Raw genomic sequence first — 25,512 nt, forward strand, 5'->3', positions numbered from 1 at the left:
GCTAGAGTGAGGTGCTTAATGGAAGGGATGGGGTGTAATTTTTAAGGCAGGTGGTGAGGCTATTGCGCCCTACCACCTCTGGCCCCTCCACCCTCCTTTGCCTCTGCTGCCTCTGCCTTTCCATGTAACACATCCATCCTGAGCTGCATCTCTTCAGTCTGCTGCTCCTGCACAAACCCACAGAACTCCTGATCCTTAAGCATGTTTTTGTTTTTCTCATTGCGAATGGAGGGGCTTTTGCACGAAACCTGGTGTTTTGGAATATTTGCAGGCCACCGCTAACCATGAAACCGCAAATGACTATGTTGCTAAACTTAGGGCTTTAATGTGCAGTACAGGAGGTCCTTGTTACATCAGCTTTATTTTTATTTTTTAAAAATAATGTGTACAGTAAATTGCAGAAAATTGCCTGTTGAAGTTCCATTATGATCTGTGTAGCTACTTTGACATTTTCCTCCAATTTACTGTAACAGTTATGCATAAATTGTTGTTATAAAGAACACATCCTTTTTAATGAGGACTGCCTGTATATGGTTTTGGGTTCAGAGCCACCCACCTAGCCAGTGTGTTCACAATTTATTATTTAGAAGTTGGTTGCTCACTAGACTGTCAAATGGTTTAGTTTTATTATATTACCAATGATGCTTTAGTAGTTAGGTTACTCTGATTCTACATATTGGTCTAAAGTACAGGTAGTTGAGTTGGATGTCATGATATCATGATGCCGTGAATTTTTCATCTGGAAAAATTATGCCCACATTTTGAATAGTTTTTTAGGGAGGTACAGCAGCTGAGCCTGGCCAGGAGAGAGCCCAAGTCAGGCCATAACTGTTGTATAGACAAATACTGAAGTCCATTTGCCTCCCCTGCGTCTTTCTTATTGCTCGCATTGTAGATGCCAGAATGAGTCATACTGGACAGAGGTTCATATTATTGCCCACAGATGGATGATCATATGCACCTCAGTCCACTGCATCATGTTCAAGCATCTATGAATCCACTGATGAAAATAAGGGCAGCCAAGGCAATAGGACCATCGTATTTGATTGTACCTCCCCAGTAGCAGCTTTTCCAAATGCATGCATAATTCTTCCATAAGAGAGCTGGAGAGGGGCTTCATTCTTGTGGTGGCACCAATATAATAGGACAATTTTGCAGTGTGGTTATGCAAACTTTCCTCAACTTACCCATCCCTTGAAAGGAAGGGCTTTATGAAGACAGCTTCCACCTGCAGTCCACCAGGTTTGCATTCAGATCACCCTGGGGCTACAACAGTAATAGCAGTTATAGAATTGGTTTGTCAGATTCAGCATTTGTTATGTCTCCTCACCCTGAGTTCTTGAATTGTAGCATTAGGTAGTACAGAAGTGAGCTTGAAGTTCAAGATGTAGGCTATGGAAGCAGTTTTACAGGAGGATTAACCCTTCACCACTTCAGTAAGTTGATGACTTAGGTATATGCTTGCAAACTTCAAATAATTTTCATTTTTTAAGAGGAACTTATATAAACTGAATTAAGTAGATATGGCCTTCAGTAGCCCTTTCATCACTTAGAGACTCTAAGCTGAGTAAAATTAACTGGTACCAATAAGAATATAATAAAACTGATATAGGATGGTTTTCTACATGGAGACCTCCTGGTAGGGGATTGAGTAGGGAAATCGTTCAAGATCAAGTGAAAAGACATTCACACCCTAGCATGGTTAGAGGTCTCTAAACATAAACATTACTGAATTAAAGGGCTAAGAATGCTTGGAGTTTCTCCCAGCTTATTAAAGGTATCAGGCTGTATCCAGAATGAAATTGTAAAATATATCCATTATCTGGTTATGTTATGTAACTACTTTCAAGGGGTTTCCCTGTGCTGAGTACAGGAATCCCTCATGATAGCTTTGCCCATGTTAATACTCATTTTTGCTGTTATAGCATGAGTAATTAACATGGATATTCCTGATGATCCATGGCTACTTATAAAGCTGATCTGCCACTCTTCCCCAAATTAAAGTACCAGTTGTATGGGAAAGGCTTTGTTCTTGGGAACACTTCAACAACATATTATGAGGATTTACAGTACTGTAGTCAGATGAAGTCAACTCCTTCAGTATGGTGACATTTTTATCTCATTCTAGCCATTGTTAGACAGTTTTATTCAGTTTAGCATAGCCACGTATTTGTGAATGGGCTAATGGAGGATATGTCTAATCCCTTCTAGTTTTAAAAGCTTTTCCCAATATAAGATATAAAGACAGCAAGAATAAAATACAAAATAGGTCATCACGTTGAGTTGGTTAAGGCATGTTCGTTGTCTGGAGTAAAAGCTAGTACTGTAGGTATTTATATTTGATCAAATGTATACTTATTATCTTGAATTTTTTTTTCTCTACTGATACTTCATATCATGGTTTTTGTGAAGGATAATCTCCCCCCTCCCCCCCTTTTCTTTTCTGCATCTACAGATACTTTGATACTAGGATATTTTATAACTCAGATGTCAGTTAAACTCTTCCGAAAGGAGATTTATTCAGTTTGCATACAGTTAATATTTAACATGATGTTTACAGAAAGCTTCCACAATGAAGTAGGGAATATTTATAAACTACCCTCAGTCTGATGACATATTTAATTCATACCGTCACCAGACAGTTAATATTCACCTTCCAGATTTTAGGAGGATTGAGATACAGTCTTATTAACTCATTCATTAATAGAGACTCTTCCTAATATGAATAAAGTCACCTGGTTGTGTTGTGAAAATGAATTCTGGTAGTACATCATGGGAGTGAAGGGGTAAAGTCTTAATGGCCAGTTGAACATGGAAATTTATATGGATCATTCTGTTTTTTTAAAGCCTTCTTATATTAAATGTAACCTATACTCTGTTAATTTAGTGATATCTTTTCAGTTTTGTACGTTCCATCTCCAAATGATTTGATGAACCCCTTCAGTCTGATGGTGAATATTTTACTTTTCCCATCACCAGATGATTTTCCACTGCATAGGAGAGACTTTGAACTGTTGGTGTTAGAGACTTCATTAACCCTTTCAGTAGGAGAAGTCTGTTCTTAAAAAAAAAAAAAAAGAATTAATGAAAAAAAATAAAAATAAGAAATATGCCACCAGAGCCCAAGGGTTAAAACTGGGAATATTTCTTTCACAGTTGTGAAGGTTTTAAATTTACCGGTATACCTGGTATTGTTTCTAACCTGAGAACACCTTCACAAAGCTGATTGAAATAATGTGTTGGTAGCAAGATTGAAGTAAATATGGTAAGACTTCATCATTATGGAGGGACCAATGTGAAAATTGTTTTTGGATATTGGTATACAGTACACCCTCGATATAACGAACTAGTTGGTGCCAGACCCTTGCTGTTAAAGCTGAACACCATGCTGTTTGGTACTTTCCCAGGAGTCGTGGCTTTTACTGAACAAAGATCATTAAATATAGAACGTTGCTTGGCTGTATAGCCATACTTAATGGCTCTTTTTCTCAAGGTATGCACTATTAATGGCTCCTCTCACAATGCTGGTCACCCGGAGACTGCTGCGGCACTCTGTGGGATGTAAAGGAGCGCTGCTGTGTGTAGGGATGCCACAGTGTTTGGTGCCTCACGTGCATCCTTTCATTTACCAAATGAAAATTCTTTAAATGAACATAATGTTCAGACAGGTCGAGGTGGTCATTAACACCAGAATTTGCCAAAAGAGAGTTCTGTGTATTGAGGGTTTACTGTACTGCAGTTCTTGCCATATGTTGCCTTTTTTGTGTTCCTATTGGCTTGTAAGTTTGCAGTAATTGACAAAAATACCCTGTTAAGTTTCAGTTCTTACCCAAAAGGTAGGTTGGCCAATATCCTCAATTTACAGTGCTGAATGAAGAATGAGAGGCTTACTAGAAGAGTGTGTATAATGCAGAGGGTGGGAAGGGGAAGGGGAGACTGAGGATGAGATAGAGGGATGGTGTGGAGAGGTCAGGGTGTGAAATGGGGGGGAGGGTGGTTTAATGGCAGAGGACAGTGATATGGAGGCAGTTTGTCCTCCCTTTATGTGATTATGGCATTTCTGATAAATAGTCACACCCGCCTCACTTACGGTCACTTAATGAGTGGTGACCCTCCACCACTTCGTTCACTCTGTAACTGCCCCCTGACTATCTGATGTCTTTTTCTTGACTGCATGTTCCTGCTCCACGTCAGTCACTGTGCTTTTCCCTTCCTCCTATTATTACCCTCCCCCCCATTGCTTACTGATTTCCTTGGTAACTCCCCTACCTTTTCTAACATTATTGCTTTTCTCTCTGCCCTGCATATTTTGCATCTAATTTAATTTTCCATTCTTCTTTTGCTGCCTTAATGCCGCATAGCCTCCCTAGGCTTGGTGCTAGTTTTCCTCACTATTCATTCATTCATTCATTCTGATATGTAACAGCGGCTTAGTGTATTTGTAGTTCTTTAGGAAGTTAACCCCCTCAGTACAGTGATAGAATTTAAGGGTCATATTCTGACTAGCCGTGAAGAGCTTGTAACTCTTCCTCAGGGATTAATTCTACACATTATGCCTCTGTCTCTGTATCATCTTGTATGTTATTGATGCAGACTGTGTTACTTTTAAACAATAAATAGCATACAAGAGAATGGTAAAGTGTGACTCAAAATAAATCCATGTGGAAGAGATACTATGAAGACTCGTATGCCACCAAAATTATTGTCTTGAGCTTATTCTTGCTACCCCCAGATGATTTTGTTCAGCTAAAGGAAGACCTCTTACACTGAAGGGGATAATGAAGACAACATGTAACTCCTGTGGTTTGAAAAATCACCTTTCTGGTTAATAAAATTGACTGAAGGTCCAAGGGTAAAATGAAAATAAGTAACTTCATTTTAGTGAAATGGGTAATGCAGTAACTTACTGACCAGCTTTTTTTTTTTTTTTTTTTTTTTTTTTTTTTTTTTTCCCAGTTAGCTGCAATATCATTGTAAATAAATTTGTTAATATGCAGACAAAATTGCTTGAACTTTTTAATCTCCCTTATCAGTGTACAGACTACACAAAAAATAAACTGGCCACTCTGGCTCAAAATACAATTGTCAGGAGTGACCTGTTTAATGTGCAGTGCATGCCATACTGTCAGCTTAATTTCTGTCTGGTAACATATGGCTTCCCTCTAGGCTTGCATCAAGTAAACACTCTGTTAAACCCTAACTCAGTCACCCATTAACTCAGCTATAAGGTAGTACAGTATTTGCAAATTTCACTTCTAGCTGGAACCCATGGATATAGCTTCATGCTGTATTTGATGTTATTGTGTTCACTGTATTGATTCGATATGGGTACTACCAGTGTAACCATTTCTAACCTGGAAATAAGAAAACATCCCTACCAATAAAATAGCACAATGAAACATGGTCAGAACGGTCATTGAGGAGAATGCTCTTGGCCTCCCACCAGATGTTATCCCACCAAGAAAACTTCATCCAGGACGTCAACACAAGATGTCGAAAGCTATAGACAGTCTCCTAAGACATGAGGTGCTTAAAACTTTATATTATGGCTGCACAACTCAGAAGTTAATTATCCCAAGCTCCTACAAGGTTTATCTGTCCACACCATCCAACACCAGTTACAGAAGGACCTGAACCTACCATCACGCTTGCAAGCCAAGAAACCAGTTCTGACCCAAATGCACTAGAAATGCCTTGGCTTTGCAAGTAAATACAAAGACTGGATCTTAGGAGACTGTAGGAAAGTTATGTTCCCTGATAAGAGCGCCTTTACATGTTTTTGTCCTTATATTTGGCGGGTAAGGAGGCCTCAAGACGTCAGTCAAGCACAGTGATGGCGTGCGATTGTTTTAGTGGGGAAGTGGGCAGGGAAGGCCTAATTTCTTCCTAAAAACGGCAGCGGACAGGGCGACATGAGGCTATTTCTTACGGGATTAAGGCGTCTGGCAATAGATGGATAGATAGACACGCTTAATGGTTTCCTGTAAGCCAGGAAACCTTTCATAACACAGGGTGTGTTCCCTACACGTCAACAAGTGGGTCGGAGGGTTAGTGTCCCACCCTGTAAAACATCTAACTCCAAGACAAACGGCCATCCCTTACAGGATTATGGCGTCTAGCTATATATATAGATTTCTCATACCAGTATAAGACAGATACTGTATGGTGGCTCAGTATCTCTCTACAGCACTTCGTAACTAATACCATTCATTGTGTCCTCCTACCCCCCCCCCCATTTTTTTAATATACAGCATTCTTCTAACCAAGTCCTCAGGTTTGGGCTTGGGATCTAAATGCGGAAACAACACTATAGTCTAAGTGTGACCAGGGTTACATTGCCCAACCTTCCTTCCTTCTTCTACCTAACTTCAACACTTCCTTAATTTATTCTTCATGGCCTCTGTGCTAGGGTTCCCATATCTGAACAGTCAGAATATAGGACGCTTTCGCCGAAACCCATGCTCCCCCCCCCCCAGCACACACTTTGGGCCTTTGGCGTTATGAAACATATATATATATATATATATATATATATATATATATATATATAATGTGGTAGGTGGGGGCGCTTACCATCCACTCACTCGATGTAGTGCTGCTTTGGGTGTCTGCACTTTCCTCTCTTCCTTCCTTCCTCATCTGCCTTTCTTTCCTTTTTTCCTCTTTCTTCTGTCTATGGGTAACTTTACACTCCCTCTTCTGTCTTTATTTCGTTCATTCTTTCCTCTTCCATCTGACTATGGGTGACTCTACACTGAGTGACAAGCCAAATGGTTTCCTGTACACCAGGAAATCATTTACTACGCTGGGTGGTAACCGTATAGGCCTAACCAAATTATGGCGCCTGGTGGATCGGTGCAGGTTTACATCCAAGGGATTGTTGGGGTTTATTGCTCACGTAATGCCACTCAGGGATGAATGAGGCTGGTCACTCATCTTAAATGTCAGGACCAACTTTCCTAGCCCCGGGCTCCTACGCTCCTCATGGGGCAATGTAGGATTGGATGATGGATATATATATATATATATATATATATATATATATATATATATATATATATATACACACACACCAGTACTGCTGTACTGTACCACAATCTTTAATCTTACAATATAATGGACAACAGGCAAAGTACATAATTGGCTAGATTATGAAAAATGCTAAAGCACCTTAGATTCAGGGTAAGATCATAAGAATAGCAAATGACACAGTGTAACTATGAAAACTAAGCCATTTACTTTATGGCTAGAACAGCACTAAGTACGGAGGAGAAAAAAGTTCGTGGCTGAACGAGAGGAAAAGGCAAGTCATTTTACCTAGCTCCTAGCGCTAAACAAGGCAAGTTGGCAACACTTACCAGTTGACGAAAACAATTAATCTCTCTCTCGTCATTGCAGTGTTTAATGGTATATTAAATTTTTCGAGGAAAATTAATTGAAACTGAAATTTTGGAGAATTTTTAAAATTCCTCCCGGAAGATGATTTTGACACCTAAATGCAGGACCTGTCCGGGAAAATCCGGACGAATGGCAGGCAGCCCTACTCTGTGCTAATCAAATCTGGGAGGAGTGAGAGTTTAAGTATTCCCTTGCATTTCACAATGTGGTAATGACTTCTAGCTGTTACTGCATGAGATCATCTAGTGAATTACAACCTGTCTGAACATATCAGGTGAGTTTGTAAGTTTCAGTGAGCCCTGCCACGAGCTTTCTACTAATCCTCCCCCAGCCAATGCAGCTGATGCTAGAAAACGTAATTTTCTAAGCTGATCCCCACCCTTCTGAACTGGAGGTCCTTGTATTCAGATATAGTAGTCTATTTTGAGGATCTGCATGCCATGTAGGAATGTGTGCTCAATATTAGTGCTGAAGAGAGAGGGAGGAAGAGCGAGATGATATACCATTGTGGTTGAACATTTATATAAGAGGTAACAATATTGTGGAAATATTAATGCAGCTAGTAATGAAAAGCTTGAGATGGAATATTTCAAAAGAGATGATACTTCACTGACTTCAACAGTGAATGGGATCTTTACTTACTGGTTCAAAATATCTGTTATTGTCCACGAGCAGTTAGGATTAAAAGTAAATATAGATAAAAGAAGTGATTTAGTTGTTGAGCGATTCAGGGCGTGAAATGTTGGTGGCTGGAGATGCTTACATTAATAGAAGATTAAAGTAGCATGTTGTGGAGTTAGAAAAGCTGAATCGAAAGGAAGTGGAGAGTAGGGTGGTTGAAGGAGTGGCTAATACCATAAAAATCAGAAACAAATAAGTAGCTGTAGGAGGACTGCATAGTGTTGGAACTTACAATATGGCTCTTCAGTGTGAGAGTTCACTATGGCATAAGTTTGAAAAGTTTAGAGTGAGCAGCAGGGGAAATTGGGCTGTTGAGAAATTCATTAAGAGTATGTAGATTGGGCAGGATGAGAAATGTCGAGGTCCTTGAAAGATGAGGAGTAAGGAAGTCTGTTAATAAAAGGGAAATAGAATATGTACAGTACTTAGGTTTGGTAACATGGAGAATAGGTATGAATAGGATCGTGAAAAAGGTATATTTATGATACTGGGCATGAGAGAAGGCATGGCCAGGGTCAAGAAGGTGGCTAGATATTGTAAGTTCTGTATTGATCTACAGTAATAACTTCTCTGATGCACACACAAAAATCAAAGGTGAATGTTTTGTGTGCCGATTAGTGCACTTGCCTTGTTACCCTCATACAGTGGTGAGCTGAGGTGATCCAACCAGATGTGGCTCATAAAGATTTAATTCTGATGTGCAGTTGGGGTTTATAAGTTCATGTATTGCCGCCAGGGTGAGCAGTTGGACATTCTTGTCTTCATTGTCTGGACTGAGTAGCCTAGCCCTGAGCTTCTATCTCTCCTGATGGCTGAACACTGGGTTAGGTGATGGATGGAAAGATACAAATTATGTGTTGCTAGAGATAGATACTTTCATGTGATGGCATTGATAAAGCAAGGTGGTTCAGTTGCATGGTGATACGAATATCGTAACTCCATCCCTACACACCAAAAGGAGAAAGATGGACTGCAAGAGGACAGCTTTCAGAGTGCAGTTCATTGGGTTCACAGATGAGTTAGGGGTCACAACAGTACGAGTAACAGCAAATCTTTTATTGCAAGTCAACTCCCATTCTTTAGAATTTTCTTTAGTCCATATATTTGCTACTTACTTTCCTGGATATATCGCACAATATCTTGTTTATATTGCAATGCTTATTTCTTAATGGGGAAAACATTAATGTGTTCACTGGCAGAGGCTTTCCATTGCTGAATGAGATTTTTTAGTGTTAGCCGGAATAAAATACCGTAGTGCAACAACATGATGCCAGTGAAAGATTGGACTGAATCAATGTATCACCAATAGAAAGCTGCAAAAATTTATTCCCTCTTTTCATTAAACACGAACAAATTAACAAAATAAGTCTAAAGAAACTCAAACTAGTTTAACATGAAGCTCCATCCCACAAAATGTACATTCAGAAGCAACTAAACCAGGTATATTAACATTCAGTTTAAATAAGATAAAGCATTTTCAAAATGGTGTTTTCTAAATACTCATTTGTATTTAGCAACTTTATAACAACATCGCAACACTTGGAAATAAATGTAAGAATGTTCAAAGGAGTTAAAACCGTTTCTGTGTTGATGTAAAAAAAAAAAAAAAAGTTTGTTTAAGCACTTTTCCTTATTACACTAGCTAATTCAAGTTATGTTTTTAGGGAGCAAACTGAAGAGATTATTTGTTATGTTACAATCCAGTTTTAGTTTTCCTTAATCTCTTCAACAGTTTTCACACATTATAGCATTGAAAAGGCTGTGATGTATTGTGTCACATATTACAGTATTATTATACAGTGTAATTATGCCAGAACCAAAGTCAAGCCATTAAAGAAGTTTGTTAAAAAAAAAAAAAAAGAATGGGGAAATGTGCAAAGAATCTCACTCTCCCTTTCTGCTTCCTTTGCTAACACTCTTTTCCCTCCCTCTGCCACTCTCCTTTCTTCCTAATGTCCCACATTTCCTCCTCTTTTCTCCATTTCCTTCCTCCCTTTCTATTTTGTTCTTTCTCTCCAACTTCTGTCATCCTTGCCCTTTTATTTCTCTCTACCCCCTGCTACCCTCTTTCTCCCCTTCTTTCCTCCTTCTGTCCCCTTCCATCTTCTTCCTACCTCCTCTGACCTTGCCCTTAAGTACAGGCCAAGGATTACAGTGACATGGAAAGTGAAGAAACATAGTACCACGAGCCCCTGGTCATAAGAGAGGTGCCTACTCCTAACGGTGTACGAGTATCATTGATAACCTGTTCTCCTATTGTCCTTTCCTTCAGTCTACCTCTTTTTTCTTTCTTCCTTCAACCAAGTTCTCTTCTGTTTCACACCCCAATCTGTCATTTCACTTCATTCCGTCTTTCATTTCCTGCAACTCCCTTTCTCTTCTTCCATCCACTTCCCTCTTTCCTGCCTGTGATGCCTATTCCCATTTTCTCTCCTTCATTTCCTTCTCCCTACTTCCTCTTTGCCGTAGAGTACAAGAAATGGAAAGCGATGACATAGAAGATGGGGTTAAGTAGAGCCTTGAGCCCTAAGTCGAACAAGAGGTGTCAGCTCCTAAATGGAGCTATTGCATGCTCTCCTGCCATTACAGTTCTTTCCTCCTGTTTCATATCCTTTCCTTTCTTTACTCATGCCCTCTCGCTTCTTACTCTCCTCTTCCTTCCCCTTCCTTCCCACTTCCTTTCTCTCTCGCTCCTACCCTACCTTCTCCCTACTTCCTCCTTGCCCTAGAGAACAATCCAAGAAACCCGATGATATGGAACATGAAATAGAGGAGCGCCATGAGGCCCAAGTCATAGGACAGGTGCCAACTCCTGAAAGTGTATTTCTTGATGACCTGTTCTCCGGTGGTGAGGCAGGGCACTCCCACGGGGGTGTCGCATGCTGGGGAAGAGAGAAGGGGAGGAAATTAGAGGGGTTATAGTTCATCCACCCTAACTTGAAGATTTTTATCCCTTTGCAGCTTATTTCCCTGAGTTCATTAGCAGGATAAAACAATATTACGGCCGTACATCATTTCCGTAACACTTTCGTAACTATACAATACACCCTCGATATAATGAACGAATTGCTATCAGACCTTTGACATTAAAGTCGATAGTTTATTAAAGGCGAATACCGTGCTGTTCGGTAATTTCCCAGGCGTCGTGGCATTTGCCGAACAAAGATTAATAAATATAGAGTGCCGTTCAACTGTACAGCCATACACGGTAACATACCGCTAGGTCTAAATGGCTCATTTTTTCAATAAATGCTCTATTTATGGTGCTTCTCATGATGCTGGTCACCCAGAGACTGATACAGCATTCTCCAATTCAGTCACAGAAACTCCAGTTAAGAGGTTTAGTTTGCAAGAAGTGTCTTCTTACAACGTTTTCCCCTTTCCCTTTCCTTCTCCACCTCCCATCCCCTCATTCTTTCCCCTGCCCTCCCAGTTTACCGTAAACTTTTTGCTCAGACACTCTTCCCCTTACTTTCCCAGCTCTCCATTCCTCCCCCAGTTCCCCTTCCTTTCCCCTCCCTTCCTTTCTGCCCCATTTCCATCTTCTTTCTCCCTTTCCTCTTCCTACCTCGAAACCTTCCAATCCCCTTTCCTTTCCATTTCCATCTGTCTTCCCCTTTCTTCTCCTTGCCCCTTCTTTTCCATTTCCACTGTTCTCCTCCCCCTCCAACCCTTTTTCCTCTTTCTCCCCTTCTTTTCTCACTTTCCCTCACTCCTTCCCCCTTCCTCACTTTTTTTTCTCCTTCTTCCATTCTCACCCACACTTTCTCTTTTCTGTTCTTTTCATATACGCAGTGGTAAATTCTTTAGTGTACAGTGCTTAGTTTTACCACAGCAGAATGCTTCGTTACAGACCTGTAGTCCTCCTTTATACTTCCCATACAAAAGGGCTTAAGAGGGACCCCTTCACGTGGTGACACCGATGTAACTAGGTAACTCCACTGTCTGGTTGTACAAACGTCCATTAGTTCCCTCCCTATCCCCAGAAGGAGGATAGTGGATTGCAGGAAAAGGACACCTTTAGCCTGCAGTCCACAAGGTTCACGTTCAGATGAGCTTGGGGCTACAACTACTACTGTTACTCCTACGTACGGTGCTGGAGAGAGACGCTTTCATGTGGTGGCACTGATATAATCAAGCGGCACCACTACCTGGTTATACAAACGTCCTTTAAGCCCCCCACCCGATCGCCCAAAAGGAGGATGGTGGGCTGCGAAAGACTGGCACCATCAGCCTGCAGTCCTCAGGGTACACTGTACATATAAGCTTTTGCCACAACAGCAACAACTCCCATGCACTTACTGATGTTCTTGACGCCCCTCCATTGTATCAAGGTGGTCGCTTCATTGCTGTACATGAGCCACGATATGTGCTTCACCCATCCAATATACCACGGCATCGATCTGAAAGAGGAATAGAAGGATTACCTACACTGATGAAGAGACATGTACAGTACTTCATCCATCCTATATATACTTCACCACGACATCGACCTGGCTGGACACCGAATGATAAGATAGATAGAAGGATGGTTGGATATGTGAGTGGTTGGATGAATGGATGGACAAATACATACATACATGGATAATTTGGAGGAAAGACAGATATTAGATGGATAAAATTAAAGAGCTAGGAGGATGAACAAAGGAAGGGGAGTGGCAACAACAGAGAAGGGGGAAGCCACCACTAAAGAAACAGGAGAAAAAGAGAGAGAGAGAGAGAGAGAGACATAATACTCACGCCAAATTGATGAAGAGTCCTCCCGATACCAGTAGCGTCATAATGAAGGGGTTGAGCAGGGTCATGGAGAAGGGGATGCTCTCAAACAGGGCCGAAAACATGGCGCCTAGAGGTGGAGAGGGAGAGGTGAGGTAAGGAGTGAAACTTGGAGGAAACGGAGACAAAACACAACCACTGTCTTCATATCATCATCTACCACCACTGTTTTCTGTTTCACCCTTTGTGCCTTGTGTTTGTTGTATTCTTCTCCTAATCCTCGTATGATTTTGCTTCGTTATTATCATAGCCACAGCTTCCAGCACACACACACACACACACACACACACGTACCGCAAGCCGAAGCAGTGTTAGCGGTGAAAATGAGAACGATTAGCGTCAGGAGGAAGTGGTAGGCGTGGTGCTGAAGACCGACCATCCAGTAACAGATGCTGACGAAGATCACGGGGTCGAAGATGAAGCCGGGAATCTGTAGGGAAGAGGGAGAAAAGGAGTCTCTCTCTCTCTCTCTCTCTCTCTCTCTCTCTCTCTCACCAATGACACAACGATATTATTTTACTTTACTGAGGCATCACCAATCACTCCTGTAGATGGCACTGTAATTCTCATGCATGCTGGTGATGGTGATGGTAATGGTGATGATGAAGGTGATTAATGATAGGCAACTTCGAAGGGAATATTCAGGAACGCCTCAAATGTGTAAGTGTGTGTGTGTGTGTATGTGTGTGTGTGTGTGTGTGTGTGTGTGTGTGTGTGTGTGTGTGTGTAGGTGGAGGTGGGGGAAGTTGATACCCACCAGTGACATCATCTTAGCGAGGTAGTACGTGTCACTCCTATAAATCCCATTCTTGTACTCCCGCAGGAAGAGAGGCAGCTCCTGGGGGAAGACGTTGAGCACAGCATACACTGACGGGAAGGTGTTCTCCGTGATGAAGATGAACAGAACACCCTCGATGTTCTGAATCCCCGCCTGATTGAGTTTGACGCTGGTGTAACAGACCCCAATGAACAGGGCCATCAGCTGGGGGGTAAAGGTGGGTACATGACCTATTTTTTATTTTAGCTGAGGGGTAAACGTGGGTACATTACCAATTTCTTTTTTACTCTTGCTTTCTCTCGAGGATCTTATTCAGTTTAGGAAAGACACATCATACTGAAGGCTACGCACAACTCCGCCATTTCATGCATGCAGTAAGTCAGCTCTGGAACTGTCTTCCTCGGTCTGCTATTCCCTTTGACTATAACCTCCAATGCACAATATGTCCAGGTATCTCAAAATGAAGTGATCTTGAGTTCGGCTCTTCTTTTCCTTTTTTTCTTTTTTATACACCTTGAGGGTTATAGCCCTTGGTTCCTTCTTTGCAATAAAAATAAAAATCGAAAAGTCAATCCTAATTTGAGCTGAGAGTAAATGTTGGCACATGACCTTTTTTTTTCATCCTTTCTGTCTTATGAAAAGACTTAACTTACTGACAGCTACATCTAACTTTCGTAGTTAAAAAACTCCTACCCTAATTTCAATAAAACCGTCTGAAGATAAAGAGCGTAAGTCTGATCTCTCCTTAGAGAGACAGGGGTTTACACTGATCAGAGTTAAATCATGTGGCAATAAGAATGAAATACTGAAGCAGTTGCCTGTAATATGATAACCATATACTGTGTTTATATATATATATATATATATATATATATATATATATATATATATATATATATATATATATATATATAGTACAGAGAGAGAGAGAGAGAGAGAGAGAGAGACGTATTAGACTGAAATAAGAGATTAGCTTTTTATCTTCAACAGATCCCCCCTAGTGAATGTAATAATGGTCTTACAATCTTCTGCAGGATACGGATGGCGTGTATGGAGGGGTTCCTATAGGAGTCAGTGAAGGCCCGCCAGGCGAGCCAGTACAGCTGAACCCACCACCCAGGCAGGCGACTGGGGGGAGGGGGGTGCAAGAGTTAGCATCCTTAGCAGTACTGAGGTAAGACAGCATTTTTTTTTTTTTCCACCAGTATTAGCAGTATCATGTTATCTGCTTCATACAGTTACTGTGTGCTGAGTTAAAAAGAGTCATATTTAACCAGTACTCACGGCACGTCCTTCACAATGTTCACGATGGATTCCTGTAAAAGTTAAAAAAAGAAGAAAAATAGTGAAAAGAGTAGTAACCAGAGAGGGTGGTCAGTTAGCACAGCAACACTGAGTCTGAACTATCAATTTGACCTGTGACCTTGACCTTCGATACCCCTGTACCAAAAATCGAGTGACTTCTTCCCATCCCTACACATGCACCAAATATGATTTAGGTCGGATTGGACATTTATGGGATAATCTGTTTGCATGCGTATCTTGATGTATACACAGAAACCGACTCTGTCACAATAAATATGCTTTCAAAATTGCTTGGAATAAAAATGAATACGCCTTTATATCAAGATGTAAACTTACTATGCTAGCAGTTTCGGTGGTGGAACTGGAGCTGGAGGAGATAATGGCAGGGGCGTCCTTCTGAAATGTAAACAGCATTCGTAGGTAAGCTGCATATGAAACGCGAACTTTTTATTTTTCTGCTGACGTCAGACGATTATTTTTAGCCCAGAGAAACCCGCCTCAGCACAAGGGCAAAAACTCTCCTGATATATAAACAAACCGTGACATACAGCTTTCACAGTGACAGATGAATAAAGAAAACTCCTTGACCACTCTCCCTTCCCCTGGTGTCTGAGTACAGTACTAGAGGAAACTAGTGGCAATATTAAATGATGATCTCGATGACCTTACTCACCTTACGCACCCCATGAAACAGTATTATCCATCCAGTTCAGTCGACGGAAAAATTTACTGTTTACAACCCAAAACAACAATTACCTATTTCTACTAAAAACAGTCATTTCGCCCATCACACACACACACACACACACACACACACACACACACACACACACACACACACACACACACACACACACACACACACACACACACACACACCATTTCAATCTCCAAAACAACATTAAATACCCAGCCCCTTACCAACTCCCCTCCCCTCGAGGAAGCAACCTTATTTACCATTATCCATCCTTACTCATTCACCCATCTCCCCCTACCCGTGTGTCTGAGTACTGCAGGGATTTTGAGTCTTGGTACTGAATGATGGTCTCGATGTCCTTGGCGTAGGAGGAGACGGCGAAGTTATCACAGATGCGTTTGATCCTTTCCCTGGAGCGCAATTCGTGGCCGGGCTGCACGGCGAGGGTGTGGATGTAGAAGTCAGCCGGATTGAAGGTGGAGGGACATTTGTGGCCCAGTCTGGTGGGAGAGAGGAGACGGATGGATGCCTGGATGGATGGATGGATGGACAGACAGGCCGACAGACAGGTGATTGGATGGTGGAAGGAACTAAGACAGAGGAGAGGGATGGCTGGATGAATGAATGAAAATTGATAGAGAGATACGGGAAAAGGGAAGGAGAGTGCAGGGAGTGATACGGGAAAAGGGAAGGAGAGTGCAGGGAGTACGAGAAAATAAACAGAAGAATGGTGAAGGAGAGTAACCGGACTGTAAGACGAGTGTGGGTGCCGATGATAGCCTAACTGTAGGTGAAGGAGTATTTGAGGACCCGTTAAGAGGCGAGAGAGAGAGAGAGAGGGAGAGGAGAGGGAGGTTAGAGTTTTCTCATATTAGTCAGTCTTCCGTTCGCAAAGAGCAGCGACTTTGAAATATAAGAAACGCTGCGGTGGGGGGTTGATGGATGGGGCACCTGATAGCAACCCAACATCACCTATCCACCTTACCCAAAACCACCCCACTCACCCATCCAGATACTCCAGGGCACCCGAGGAGGTTCCCATGTAGGCCAGTCTTCCCTCGGCCAGGAGCAGCAACTTATCAAACATGAGGAACACTTCAGTAGAGGGCTGGTGGATGGTGCAAACGATGGTCTTCCCTCTGGCGGCCATCTCACGCATCATCCTCACCAGCTTGCGTGCATTGAAGGAGTCCAGTCCTGTGGTAGGTTCATCGCAGAAGAGGAGGGGCGGGTCGGTTAAAATCTGAAAATGGGAGAATGTATGAAAACAATGTTAGATTACGATGGGAATGGGAAGGGTGCCCGCCAGCTGTGTAGCAGAACAGTTCCGGCCCCCAGTTCATCAAAGGTTGCTGACCCCTGCCCTACACAGTCTCTCTCCTCCTGCCTTACCTCTGAAGCAAAGGCCAGCCTCTTCCTCTCGCCCCCTGACAGTGACTTATGCAGCCCCGGCACGCCAATCCTGGAGTGCTGCACCTTACTCAGCCCCAGCTCCTTCAGCAGCTCCTGTATACGGTTCTTCCTCTCTGATGCTGTCGTACGCACGTCCATCCGCAGTCGCGCCTTGGGGGAGGGGGGAAGAACCGGGGTGAAAAGAATCAAACCACTTTTTTTTTTTTTTTTTTTTTTTTTTTTTTTGGAAGAGGGGTCGGGAATTAATTCGTTCATTTCAGTGCCACCCCCTTTTTTTAATTAACTCGTTCATTTCAGTGTTTTTTTTTTTTTATAATGAGGGTGAAAAGAATTTGCCCTCTCATTATGATGCATTTTTGTTAATGGCAAGAGATGGAAATAAATAACCCCTTCATAACGATGCTCTTTTTTTTTTTTATTGGAGTGGGTGGAAGTATGGTAAAACAGTAACAGCCAATCCCATACTACCCCCTTCGATGTGTAGGGACCCGAGGCTAGGATACCGTAGTCCAGTATATTTAAAGGTAAAGGACCAGCCTACTTCCACTGATGACATTACACAATCGACAAACCTCCAGTCACTTCCTGGCGATCCATCCAATGCAAGGCCGTCACTAGGACAGGAGCGTTCCAACCACTAGACCACCAGGCGTCTTTATTATTATTATTATTATTATTATTATTTTTATTATTATTATTATTATTATTATTATTATTACTGGAAGAGGGTGGGGGAAGCTCATCCTTTTCACTACAACGACGTTCTGTTTTATTTTTTACTCACTCCAGACGATTTTGCTAAGTTCCGGAGAGACTTTTCGGACTTGAGTGATTAGATATTTCATTAACCCCTTAACTATCACTACAAAGATGCTTTCCTAGCTTGGATAAAACTCGTATGGCGGTAAAAATAATAAAATGTAAATATCCAAATATGAGGAATCAAACTTGAGAATTTCCAAAGCTCGAGTGAGGGATGAATGGATGAGTGAACGGAGGAACGGACGTGAGTGCTTAAAAATGCTGTGTCGTTGCCCCTTGGATGAAATCTGAAACTAGGAGAGGTAAAGGAAAAAAAAATCATCGCCATCACTGTTAACCATCTTTTATCACCATCACTATCGCCACCACCACCTTCATCATCATCATCATCATCATCATCATCATCATCATCTCATCATCATCATCATCATCATCATCATCATCCCTAATTCATGGGAAAAAAAAAATCGTTTACTACCAAATCTTACCATGAACGTGAGGTGCTCGAGAACGGTGAGGGATCCAACGAACAGATCATCTTGGTGAACGTAACCCGAGAGCGAATTCATGCTTCTGTTGGCCTTGTGTCCGTTCACCAGGATGTCCCCGTCCACCACCACCTCCCCGGGCGTTCTGTGGGCCAGGGCGTTCATCAGGGTCGACTTTCCCGCCCCGCTGTGTTGAAAGAACGGCGGAACGTGAGGATAGTGTTAGGTAACGTGAGGTTAGGTTGTATTAATTTTGTGAGTTTAGAGGTTGGGAGAACGGTGGAACGTTTGGTCTGGTTAGGTTAGGATAGGTTAGTTTAGTTAGGTTAAGGAAACAAGGGAATGTTTGGTTAAGGAAGAACTGGAGGTTAGATTGATTGGAGAACGTGAAACAAAAAGAGGAAAGTAGGATGAGAGGGAGGAAAGGAGGGAGAATGGAAGGAACGTGTAGTAAGCGGGAAGGAGGAAACGAGAGAGCAGTGCACGGGAAATTTGTGAAAACTGGCATGAACGGAAGAGAAATAAAAAATGAAACGTAAATGAAATCTGTATGAAAAATATTGAACTGAGGCTGAGTAACAGTGGGTAGCGTACTCACCTGGCCCCCATGAGAGCTACCAGACTGCCGGGCCTCACTGCTCCAGACACTGCCGAGAAAACAGAACAAAATGTATATAAATATAAAGAAAGAAAGATATGTGCATTTCAGGGAGTGAATTCCTTTGTTTAATGATGTACCTTTGGTTTACTTGGATCTTAAACCCTTCAGCCCGTGGGCATATTTCACATATATTCCCGTTGTCTTCAGATTACTGTATATTTATTTTATTAACCAAGGAGCTGAGAGGGCAGATGATGAGATCTGCTACGGACTATGTAAGGAGCCAGGATCTTACACATTGTATCACTATGCACTCCACTGTGTAAACTTAACTCAGTGTAAGAATACTACTATCAGTACAGATAATGTTACTGAACAAGTCATCTGAATGTTCAAAGGAAGAAATGCGAAGTGTAAAAGTGCTAAGATTATATGTATGTACATAAAGATAACTATGTAGGACAATGTACTTAGGATATTGAACAATCATTGTACAATAAGAGTAGGGTGGAAAATGCATATACATCTTTATCTTTTCTTTCTTTTTTTCTTTCAGATGTTGGAGGTATAATGTGTATATAACTTAGACTCTGGATAGAGTTCCGAAATTTTAATATTTCTCTACCCACCTTCATTCATCTACCTTTCCCACTCTCTCCCTTCTCTCAGCATCCTCATTTTCTGTCCCTTTAGCACCAACCCTCGCTTGAATGATTTGTGTTGTGCCTCGTACCTTTTCTTCTTCTGCTCACTCTCTCTACATATCTCTTCTTTCTTCCCTTCATCTTTCCGTCTCCCTTTCTCCCTCACTGCTACTCCAGCACTACTCACCCGAATTAAGTACACCTTTGAATGACTTGAGCTTGTGTTGTGCCATGCACCAATTCTTCTTTTATCTCTTCCCTCCTTCCCAAAATCTTTCTCCCTCCCTCCCTCCCTCCCTCCATCCATCCATCCATCCATCCATCCATCCATCCATCTATCCATCCATGCATGCATGCATGCATCCATCCATCCATCCATCTCTCTCTCTTCCTCCCTCATTGCCCCTCCGGCATTACTCACCCGAATTAAGTACACGTTTGAATGGCTTGTGCTTGTGCTGTGGCTTGTACCACGTCTTCTTCTGCGGCACGTACACGCTTAGGTCCCGCCAGGTAAGCGTGATACCCTCCTCCACCGCCTTCCACGTACCGTACCTCGCCACGGGGTTCCGGGTCAGCTCTATGCCGGACTGGGAAGGGGAGGCTGGATTAGGCAGGGTTAGAGAGGTCAGGTAGGATCAGGTAGAGTTAGATGGAGTTAGGTAGGGTTAGGTGGGGTTGGATATGGTTATGGAGTTTTAGGTAGAGTCAGTTTAATCGCAGTCATTGGGGGAGGCGGTCAGTCGAATCAGTCATGAAACCACTGAGTTGAGTATAGTACAATCTGCAACCTCATCAACAGTAATCATAACAAGAATAACTAATCAGGACATTTACAGAACCACACAATCTAAGAAGTCATCATCATCATCGTCATCGTCATCATCAACATAACCGTATTTTCTCCTGCTCGATCTTCACTCATAGCAAAGTAGCCACAGGTCCATCCAACTTGAAATCACTATGAAAAACTCACTCCACACTCGTCAGAATCCGCCATCAGATACGTGGAGTAATCGTAGGGCATTTAGTGGTCCCTGTAGCGTAGAATGCTAACAAAATTCACGCCATCATTGCCAGTCACGCAAAAACTCACGCCAGCTTCGTCAGAGGCACACAAAAACTTAGACTTAATTAAATTTCGCCCTCAGTTTCACGAAGGACAGTTAGAGAGCATTCACAGATCCATGCAACCCAACATTACAATAATAAATAAATAAATAAATATATAAATAACGGAAAACTCACCCCACCATCGTCAGAATCTCCTCCGACGGATAGGTAATGTCCGGATTCCAAAAAAGACGCCCTGTCATCCTCCTCTGCCCTCAGATCACTCAGTTGTCGCAGGTACGGCAGGCCCATCAGGTTAGGGTTGCCCCCCGTCAGTATGAACTCCTCGGTGGGCAGGGAGTGGCGGGGGACACCGTACCCATAACTCCCCTCACTCCCCAGGTCACTCCCCAGGTCACTCATGGCTGTGGGGAAGAGGTGGAAAGGACTAAAGGGGAATTTGATAATAAGTGGAGCTTCTGAGAATCGATGTGGAAGTGTATGGACGTTTACTCGAATGAGATATGTGAAACTGGGAAAATATTGTGAGTTACACACAGTTTCCTGGGAGTTTGTGGGTATTTGCGAGTCAGTGGGAAGGTTTAGGGGACCTCTGAATCGATGGAGTGTGGATGGGGAGATTTGGAACGTTGGTGGAGATCGGTGGAGCATCGTACCCATACCCCTTTTCATTTCCAGGTCACTCGTGGCTGTGGGGAGGAAGATTTTAGCAGGGGACGCTTTATGGGGACTTTATGAGGCTGTAGATGTATTTTTTGGAGGTTTCGGTGGAAAAAAAAAATAGGATGAAACTTTGAGACTGTTGGACCCAAACACTGGGTGGGGGGGAAGTCAGCTGGGGAAGATTTATCAGAAATTTGTGACGATTATTGTGAGAGATTTTGCTAGTCGGACTGAGGAGCTGTGGAGTTGGTAGAGGGAGAGCTTACTCCTGGGCAGACAGGGAACGGCAGGATGTGCTATATCCGTAATACTTTCACTCTCCAGCTCGGTGATGGCTGTGGGGAGATATGACAAGGGGAGGGGATCTGTGGAAGCTGGAGAAAAGATGGCAGGAGTTGTAAGTTAATGGGGAAGATGTTGTTTAGGGAGGAATGAGGAAAATTTTTGAGTCCATGAAGAGAAATGGAGAAAAAACTTCGGGATGGGTAAAAAGAAATAAGGATAAGTCTAGCTGGGGACGTTTTATTGAATTTTGTAGGGTTTGTGTGTCTGAGAGCAGTGGACAGAAAGGGATGTGAATCTAGAGGAGAGGAGTTTAAGGAGTATGGAACGTTGAGAGTCGATATGAAGATGTGGAAAGCCAGGGAGTTGATAATATGTGGAGCTGGAAGAGATACTGGGAGAGTATGGTGTCATGGGGAGAACATGTGAGGATCCGTGAGCCGTAAGAATGATACAGTTGGTTTAGCAGTTGATGGCGAGATATGGAGACCTTGTAACATGTTGAAGGAGAATGTGAAGAATCTTTTTAGTTGATTTTGCTCCACTGTACATACTTTTGAGTCTTGAAGAGCCTTGATGGCTGTCTTTGCCTTCCATCCCATATACTATTGGTGTCTTTCACAGTGTCTGCCAGTCTACTTACCGTCCGCCTTCCTCAGATTCACAAATAAAACAAACATGTATCATCAACTTCCCGAATATTATCTGCTGCTGCTCCCATGTGGAAATATACAATCAACATATCCCTTGCCCTCCCTGAACCCCTCCATAACCTCTTTCCTCGCCCTCCTAGTCGCTGCTCTAAAACTTTCCCAGTGCGCTAAACAAAAGTAAATTTCTGTGTTTCAGTCTCTTCCCATACCGTGTCCGTTACACAAGGATTCTGTTACACCATCTTTACATCTAGGCTAATCCACCCAGCTTCCAGGACGAGTATGTCTAACTCCCCCCATCACAGCAGTCTATTTACATCCGTGGTAAATTCCATCAAAAAAGTATTGGCTCACACTTGGCGCGACAGTTAATGACACCACTGATGACGGCTAATGTCAACTGTCCCATAGTTCTACCCCATCCTGATAGACTTTATTTCTTGAAGATGCCTTATATCACATGCTCGTGACATTCTTAGTTAGTAGTGATATCATACAGTATGCACACACAAATTATGATTATATGAGTCTTTTCGGAGCATCACGAGCTACACTGATCGTTTAGTACATCACTGAAGCTCTAACGCGTAGATTTTTTTTTTTTTTATATGTGTGCAATATATATCCTGTCCTTGTGTTTTTTCCATTCATCCCTGGCGCCTTCCTTGTCTTGAGTTTGTCCATTCATCCCTGGCGCCTTTCCCGTTTTGAATTTTTCCTTACCTCCCTGGCACCTTTCCTGTCTTGAGTTTTTCCATACATTCCTCGTGTCTTTCCTGTCCTGAGATTTTCCGTACATCTCGGGCGCCTTTCCTGTCTTGAGGTTGTTCATTTACCCCTGGTGCCTTTCCTGTCTTCAGTTTTTCATACATTTCTGATGCCTTTCATGTTTTGAGTTTCTTCCCTGTCGAGCGTAATTTACCTTTGTTAATCCCCCCTCTACACTTTCACTGTTACCGCCACTTGACTAGCGATTAGAGATATCCCCCCCCCAAAAAAAAAAAAAAAATGATAACAGCCTGGAAAGAGAAAGAAATAAAAGCAACTGATAAACAGTAAAAGATGACCGAACATGTCTGGGTCTCCGAAAGAAAAGGCGTAAGAAAAAAAGAATGCTGAAGAAAAAGAACTTATGCCCAGTGAAAATGAAATGTGTTGTGGGATGCGACAGATGCGAGATATGGTATGTGTGTGGAGTGTGGTAAATGCCTGGTATGGTATGTGCGGGGCATGGTAGGTGTTGAATGCGACAGGTGTGAGGTATGGTAGTGTGGCGTATGAAAGGTGTTGTGGAATGAAAAAGGAGTTGTGGAATGACAGGTGTGGGGTGAAGCAGGTGTGGAAGACAGAGGTGCAGATATCAACACAGCCTCTTAAAACTCACTTGAGATAATTTACTCACTCTCTCTCTTTCTCAGCTTCCTTACTCCTCGCTGGCTCGATAGAGAGAGAGAGAGGAGGGAGAGCTAGAGCTGGAGGGATTGAAGAAGGATGGAGAGAGGGAGGAGAGGGGGAAGGGAGGGGGGAGCGAGAGAAGCGGAGAGAGAAGAGGGAGGAGGGGCGAGACCGCGAGGTAGCAGTTGAGAGAGAGAGAGAGAGAGAGAGAGAGAGAAGCGGGGAGGGGGAGGCATACAAAAAATATATAAAAATTTAAAGAGAGGAGCAGGATTAAAGCACAATAAAGAATAAGCAAGAAAGAAGGAGATTTCATGAAGCCACAGACAAAAGGAAAGGGCAATATTTTTCCCTTCCTTTCATTCTTCCTTTTTCTTTTCTCTCGTTCCTTCTCTCATTTCCCTCTCCCTCCCTCTTCTTTCCCGTCTCTCCTCCCTCTCCTTTTCCATGCCTTCTCTTCACTCATTTATTTCTTCTTCTCCTCCTCCTCTTCCTCTTTGTCTTGTTTTCATTCTTTTGATATCTTCCTTTTTCTTCCTCTTCCTGGCTTCCCTATATGTCTTATCCTCTTTGCCTATATTCTTCCCTCTTCTTAACCCCCCCATTTCCCTTGGCTTTCCCTCATTCTTTTACTTTCTTCTTCCCTTCCCCTCTTCCTCCCCCGATCTCATCCCCCTTGCTTATTTTTTCTTCTTCACGTCTTTCTCCCCCTTTCCCCCTTGTTTCCTTTGTCATCTGCTCGTTCTCATATTCCCTCACCCTTCGTTTCCTTCACCCCCTCTCTTTTCCAACTCCCTCTCTCTTTTCCTATTCCTCCTCTTTTTTCACTCCTCCCTCCCCCCTGCTTTCCTCTTCTCTTCATTCTGTTTTCGTATTCTTCTACTGTATCCCCTTCCTTTCCTTCACTCCCCTCTTCTTTCTCTCTTCTTCCTTCCATCCTTCTCCTCTCTTCTTTTCATTCTCCTCTTTTCTTCTCTTCCCCTTCCCTCACCCCCTCTCTATCCTTCCATCCCTCTCTTTTCCTCTCATCTTCTCTTCACTCCTCTCTTTTCTTTTCTCCACAAGCTCACCCTTACGCTTTCTCCCTTCCCTCTCCTCTCGTTTTTACTTCTCTCTTTTCCTCCCTTCCCCTCCCTCATCCCTCTCCCAGCCTCACATGACTCCCCCCTGCCCCTCCTTCACGTGCTAGGCAGTGTGTTATTAGTGGGGTGGACGAGGGGGGAGGGTAACGCCTAAGTCCTGAATACGCCCTCATCTCACACACGACTACCCTCATCTGTCTATTGTACTTTTATTCTCTTACCTAACAATTAACCTTTTCTGTATGGCTACCACTTTTTTTTTCAGTCTTGCTACTGTTGGATGATTTTAGTGACCTTCGACGTTTCATTCCGAGGACGTCCTTTTTTATATATTATTTCTTACACCCCTAGACGATTTTCTTCATTTGAGACTGTTCGAACTTGAGGGGTTAGATATAGCCTTCATAAACCCATTTAAATCCTGTGGTGCTCTAAATTAAATAGAATAGTCAAGAAATAGCAAGAATAAAAACAAAAACTACATAGGCTGGAGGGGGTTAATCTTTTCAGTGCAGTGGCGTCTTTTATTTTAATCTTGCCACACCCAGACGATTTTATTGGGCTTGAGAAAGACACCTCATAGTAAAGGGATTAAAAACTGTTCATCATTCACTTCAGAACGAGAGGTCTCCCCAGAGCAGAGTAAAATCGTGCTCTGACAAGCTGAACAAAATAAGAACTACAATATTGTACTGAAGAGGTTAATTATATAGCATTAGCACATTAGACACTTGCCAGTGGTGAAATTTGTGAACCCCGATTGAAAAGTAAATAGTAAATTTTCGCCTTCGTTAGCTTTTGCCCTGTAAAAATCAAGATC

At 42.5% G+C, this 25,512-nt stretch overlaps 1 protein-coding gene across 1 annotated transcript; it reads right to left on the reverse strand.

The window, feature by feature from the left end:
* Positions 1-10,357: 10,357 nt before the first annotated feature.
* LOC145392211 (protein scarlet-like) lies at positions 10,358-21,019 on the reverse strand. Its single transcript, XM_080266662.1, has 15 exons — positions 20,792-21,019; positions 19,965-20,133; positions 18,897-18,945; positions 18,299-18,485; positions 17,028-17,198; positions 16,640-16,878; positions 15,934-16,135; positions 15,284-15,331; positions 14,918-14,949; positions 14,656-14,761; positions 13,613-13,837; positions 13,150-13,285; positions 12,820-12,925; positions 12,382-12,482; positions 10,358-10,961 (listed from the first exon to the last, which is right to left on the reverse strand). The coding sequence occupies exons 1-15, from the start codon at positions 21,017-21,019 to the stop codon at positions 10,789-10,791; spliced, it is 2,172 nt and encodes a 723-aa protein (XP_080122788.1). The 3' UTR covers positions 10,358-10,788.
* Positions 21,020-25,512: the final 4,493 nt, after the last annotated feature.

The sequence above is a fragment of the Coenobita brevimanus genome, chromosome 21, assembly GCF_032717465.1.
Source record: "Coenobita brevimanus isolate Jiangsu-jjx chromosome 21, ASM3271746v2, whole genome shotgun sequence".
Taxonomy (NCBI): Eukaryota; Metazoa; Arthropoda; class Malacostraca; order Decapoda; family Coenobitidae; genus Coenobita; species Coenobita brevimanus.